Genomic DNA, 6,079 nt, shown 5'->3' on the forward strand with positions numbered 1-6,079 from the left:
GTACAGGAGACGGTCAGAGACTGCAGACATAGTACAGGAGACGGTCAGAGACTGCACACATTGTACAGGAGAGTGTCAGAGACTCCAGACATAGTACAGGAGACGGTCAGAGACTGCAGACACTGTACAGGAGATGGTCAGAGACTGCAGACATTGTACAGGAGACTGTCAGAGACTGCAGACATAGTACAGGAGACGGTCAGAGACTGCAGACATTGTACAGGAGACTGTCAGAGACTGCAGACATTGTACAGGTATTTTACAGGTTCAGTAGAAAAGTTACAAATAAAACATAAAAAGTTTTTAAAAAGAGAAATAAACCGGTTACATTTTCAATTTCAGTCAATGAAATATTTTTCCCATTAGTGCCCCCCCCCACAGAATAGGTGCTAAAAGGTCACACAGGGCCCCTAAGTTGGGCACAAGGGGCCAATTGGTTTGCAGTTCCTGTTGGTTGCACTTTACCTTGTAGCGGTCCGGTGTCGGCCCCACACGCCACAATCACCAGGAGAACTCCCCACCAGGGTGACATGGCTCTTCCCAATGCAATGACGCAGTACAAATATTCAATGCGTTCTTCTCAGGACTCCCAGGAACAGCAGTGCATACCGAGGACTTTCCAGGACAATACTGCATGCCGCGCACTAACTGGTCCCAGCTCTTTCCTATTTCCTAAAAGATCAGCTGGACGCCCCACCCAACACCACCAACAGACAATTCCAAGTTACTGGTTAGCCCCCCCTTCAATGACTCTGCCACAGCTATTGTCTCCGCTATTCTTCCCCTCCGCTAATTGTTATTTTATTCTGGGATTCTATTTATGGTCAGAGAATCAGAGAAGAGAAAACATTAAAGAATCGCTGAAAGAATGACACGCACAATACATGGAAGAGCCGATACACTAAACCATTAGATGCGTTATATTCCTGCAACTCCATGCAGATATAAAAGACACCACTTGGTATCATTCGCTGCACAGCATATCTCCGACAATAACAGTGGCACTGCATTCCAGGAAGAACTGGGCGGGGCTGACAACACTGCATGGAATTTCAGTACAGCAGACACAGAGTTGTCAGCCTATAACAGGAAGTTCGGAGCTGCACAGGAAGTTTCTTGTCCTGTAACATTTAGGGAGGGGAGAAATGTGCGGAATAATTTATAGATTTAGGAAGATACAAATAATTTATAGACTTCTATAGATACACAGAAAATGATGACAATGTGACCCCACAATGCTGAGTCCTCTGTGGGCGCATGTATAGCTGCAGCTGCAGGCAAAATCTCAGCATGAGAACAAAACAATTTACGCCCATGGCTGCATTTCATACAAACGTGCTGCAATCTGCAAAATAAATAATTGTACGATGCATTTTGTGCTGTGACGTATTGCAAGTGGCTGCTAAACGATAAAACAAGTAATGCATTGCTGCTGCGTTCATGATGCACAATCCCTGAGACGCGCATTACATGCACACTGATAATGCATGGGGGCCGGGGATCGTCCTTCGGCTGCACAGAAACAAATAAGAATTATTATTATAGTTTATTTTATAGCGCCAACATATTCTGTAGTGCAGAAGGAGGAACCCAACCAAAAGAGCTTACGATCTAAGAGGTTCGGAGTTACAGCAAAGTTTCTGAATGTGGCGGAACAAGCATGGTAATAACAGGGTTTCCATTACAAATGGGGGGGCTGCGCTTTTCTGTGCCAGAGAATGGCAAGTGTTTATTTTCCCCCAATAATGGCCGCCGAGCAGTGGCCGGGATCAAAGCTCCCTCTAATTAGAGGCGGAGGGGAGAATGAGGCCAACATGAGCTGAGGCGGCTTCACCAGAGATCTGAGATACGGATAATAATAGGATATCGGGATTTATTATCCGGAGATCTCTCCGAGCGGGCACTGGTGCCAACCTACAATGCAGCATGCTTTGCATCCCTATAGGACATGCTGTGCCCAGAGAAATGCCAAGAAGGGCAAAGCCCCAGAATTGCTAGACTGTATTTATATAGCGCCAACATATTCTATAGCGCTGTACATTAAATAGGCGTTACAAATGACAGACAGATTCAGACAGTGACACAGGAGGAGGGGAGGACCCTGCCCTGAAGAGCTTACAATCTAAGAGCTCAGCAGGGATCTGCTTGATTGGCATTTGATGGGCACCTAAATCCAAGGAAAATAACGCCCTCCCCAGCACCATGGACTTGTGCAAGGAATTCAATGGAAAGTTGGGGTGAATGTTTCAGCATTAAATTCCCTGCCCAAGTAATGTTCAGGTTACCACCTGGCATTCAGGATGGCAGAGCGGCAGGAAACATTCGCCAATCTTTCAAGTGAATCTGGAGGCACTCCGCTCTCAGCACGTGCACATATCAATACCTGGACACCAGCAGCCAAAAGAAATGGAGAGGGATCGGGGGAAGTACCAGGATCTGTGTAAAGATTCTATTTCTATAGGACTCACTGCGTCCAAAGAGATGCCAAGCTATGTGCAGGAGAGGGCAATTCCAGGCGGGGGGTATTTTCATGGTAATGCCCACAGGTGATGCTGAGCCTCCAAGATTGGAAGAACTAAAATATAATAATGAAAGAGGCGGGGCCAGGCTGGGTGGGAGGGGCTAAAAATGCTGGACCCCCTCCAGCCAGGAAATAAGGCGGGCTCTATTTGACTTGCTGCAGATTCTAATGCATATTGTGAGAAGCTCATCGTGCTCAGGGAAATCAGAGGGTAAAAGGAAAATTGGAGGGCAGAGGAGGCTGGAAGGAAGATTTAACATAGGAGGGCAGGATAAATAAATGGAAGGCTGGGGGGCAGAATAATGAAGGGGAGGCTGGAGGGCAAATTTACCAGAGGAGAGGCTAAGGGGGCAGATTTAATGGAGAAGAGGCTTGAGGGTAGTTTTAATGAACGGGGGGCTGGGGAGGTAGATAAAATGAAAAGGAGACCAGAGGGCAGACTTATTAAAGGGGGGGCTGAAGGGCAGATTTATTAAAGGGGAGGCTGGAGGGCAGATTACTAAAAGGGGAGGCTGGAGGGCAGATTTATTAAAGGGGAGGTTGGAGGGCAGATTTATTAAAGGGGAGGCTGGAGGGCAGATTTATTGAAGGGGAGGCTGGAGGGCAGATTTATTAAAGGGGAGGCTGGAGGGCAGATTTATTAAAGGGGAGGCTGGAGGGCAGATTTATTGAAGGGGAGGCTGGAGGGCAGATTTATTAAAGGGGAGGCTCGAGGCCAGATTTATTAAAGGGGAGGCTGGAGGGCAGATTTATTGAAGGGGAGGCTGGAGGGCAGATTTATTGAAGGGGAGGCTGGAGGGCAGATTTATTATAGGGGAGGCTGGAGGGCAGATGTATTATAGGGGAGGCTGGAGGGCAGATGTATTATAGGAGAGGCTGGAGGGCTGATGTATTATAGGCGAGGCTGGAGGGCAGATTTAATATAGGGGAGGCTGGAGGGCAGATTTATTAAAGAAGAGGCTGGAGGGGAATCACTTTTAGGGTTGAGTCTTCCTTCACCCTTCTTGTATATTTTTGATTTATTTTTAGTCCTCATTCTATGTCCAATGTTTCCATTCCTCCTCCCTTCGATGGGTCTGGGTGAATAATGGGAATGGATTCACGCCTGGTGTGAACAGAGGAAGCGCCCTGATTGCTGTGTCACCTCTCAATCTAAAGGGAGATTTCAGTAAAATGGGCGACAATTCAAAGAAGATTCCGGATTGTCCTCTTTCCTGGAAAACAGGAAGCCGACGTCACCGAGCCGAGGATGCCAGAACAAGCAGGAAATATTCAGGGAGCCCAAAAGGAGCTCGCTGCACCCACAAATAGGCGAAACCCCACCCGCAGCGTGACCGCTCTCACCAGCGTCTGGTCACATGATCCAACACGGTGATGGGTTAGCCGGGCATTTGGCGGCAAACTGAGCAGTGATTTAATTGGCTGGAAACAATCCATAGAGTTTTGTACTGTTACAGAATAAAAGTAATGTGTCACTGTCTGTATCTGTCTGTTATTTGCAACCCCTATTTATTGTACAGCGCTGCGTAATATGTTGACGCTATATAAATCCTGTTTAATAATATTAATAATATTAATAATAATAATAAATGTGCACATGTGTGTGAATCACATGCAAAAAATATACATATTTTGAGGTCAATTTGTAAATGTTTTCATCCAAGATTCACCCAACTTTTATCTAAAGATAAAAGATGATTCACACTTTTTCAAATTAAATCCAGTGTTAAAAATGTGCAAATTTCCAGTAAAAGTTGGGTGAATCTTAGGTGAAAGCATTTATAAACAGACCCCTTTGTCATTAGAAAATTTTACTTTGCCATTGCACAATCAATCATGACAAATCTGATGCAGAATTAGGCAGCAATACCAAAGCAGTTTTCTTCTATCAGGTCCCCTCTGTAACACAAATTTATTACCTGTTCATTCTACCAGCCGATCTGGTCATTTACAAGTTCTCTGTAACAACGCTGCAATGAAATTACAAAGCAGCGTTGTCACCCTGTAGAAAGGTCCCTTACCAGCCACTAGGAGGCGCCAACAGATTTGCTGATCCATTGTTTGAACATCTGCTCAGCCGCTCACTACTGCCCCCATTTTTTTTCTTCTGGGTGGCCACAGGTGGGATGCTACCTGCTACCAGGTTTATTGACCCTGGGTGTGGCTCATGGGAATGAATGTCATATACTTCAAAAATGTTACCTTTATGAAATGACTGGTGGAGACAACATCTGTGTTTGGGGATTCATCTCATATTCAGAACAACCCAAAAACATCAGAAGAGTCACGTGACCAATCAGATGATAAGACCTAGAAGACTGGCCAACCAATGGCAGGATCGTCAAAAATAGGGCCATGACTGACATGCAGCCAATCAGAACGTGGCAATATTTCATGGTTTTGTGCACGGTCCTCCATATTACACCGCAATGAGGGCCGCAATATTGGAGAAATGACTATTTGCTATAAAAAATGTAAGATCTACAAGAAATCGCTGACATTAAATATTTAGGCATCCAAACTTTAAAAAGATAATAAGATTTTAGTGATCGGATTTAGGCAGGGATGGTTGGGAACCAAACATGTTTGGATATAAGGTGGGGCCCAAAATGCTCAGAATTTCAGCTTCTTGCACTACCTTCATTTGGGGCCCTGGGGATAGTGGGGGCCCCTGGCAATTGCCCCATTTGTCCTATCCTAACACCGGGAGTTTAGATAAACTTTATTAACTTCTAGAAAACTATAAAAAAGCTTCAATACATAAACAACAAAAATGGGATGCTCTCGGGGGACACGGGGAGCGAAATACACTCAAGATATTCTTTTTACAGTTGTTTAGACATAATTGTCATGTGATCAGACTTTACCCCTAAAAATGTCATATGATCAGATTTTACCCCTATCATTGTCATGTGCTCAGATTTTACCCCTAAAAATGTCATGTGATCGGATTTTACCCCTAAAAATGTCATGTGATCAGATTATGCCCCTATATTTGTCATATGATCAGATTTTACCCCTAAAAATGTCATGTGATCAGATTATGCCCCTATATTTGTCATATGATCAGATTTTACCCCTAAAAATGTCATGTGATCAGATTTTACCCCTATATTTGTCATGTGATCGGATTTTACCCCTAAAAATGTCATATGCTCAGATTTTACCCCTATAAATGTCACGTGATCAGACTTTGCCCCTAAAATGTCATGTGATCAGACTTTACCCCTATATTTGTTATGTGATCAGACTTTACCCTTATAAATGTCATGTGATCACACCCTATAGATGTCATGTTGTTATATTTTACCCCTATAATTGTCATGTGAACAGATTTTGCCCCTAAAAATGTCATGTGATCACACTTTGCCATTATAAATGTCATGTGACTAGATTTTACCCCTATAAAAGTCACGAGATCAGGTTTTACTCCTACAAATGTCATGTGACCAGATTTTACCCCTATTGAATGTTCCATAAATACCCAAGTGAACAGGTTTATAGGGGAAATCAGCCAGGCACCGCCAATGTTGGGTTATCATTGGAAAAAAAATGACA

At 44.1% G+C, this 6,079-nt stretch overlaps 1 protein-coding gene across 3 annotated transcripts in view; it reads right to left on the reverse strand.

The window, feature by feature from the left end:
- ROBO4 (roundabout guidance receptor 4) overlaps window positions 1-659 on the reverse strand; it is a 50,304-nt gene extending 49,645 nt beyond the window's left edge. For 2 of the 3 annotated variants that reach the window (XM_072425667.1, XM_072425668.1), the window contains exon 1: window positions 466-659. In XM_072425667.1, the coding sequence (XP_072281768.1) occupies window positions 466-532 (67 nt within the window). In that variant the 5' untranslated portion in view covers window positions 533-659. The remainder of the gene's footprint in view (window positions 1-465) is intronic. The other variant, XM_072425666.1, reaches the window with a different exon arrangement.
- Window positions 660-6,079: the final 5,420 nt, after the last annotated feature.

The sequence above is a fragment of the Pyxicephalus adspersus genome, chromosome 11, assembly GCF_032062135.1.
Source record: "Pyxicephalus adspersus chromosome 11, UCB_Pads_2.0, whole genome shotgun sequence".
NCBI classification, from domain to species: Eukaryota; Metazoa; Chordata; class Amphibia; order Anura; family Pyxicephalidae; genus Pyxicephalus; species Pyxicephalus adspersus.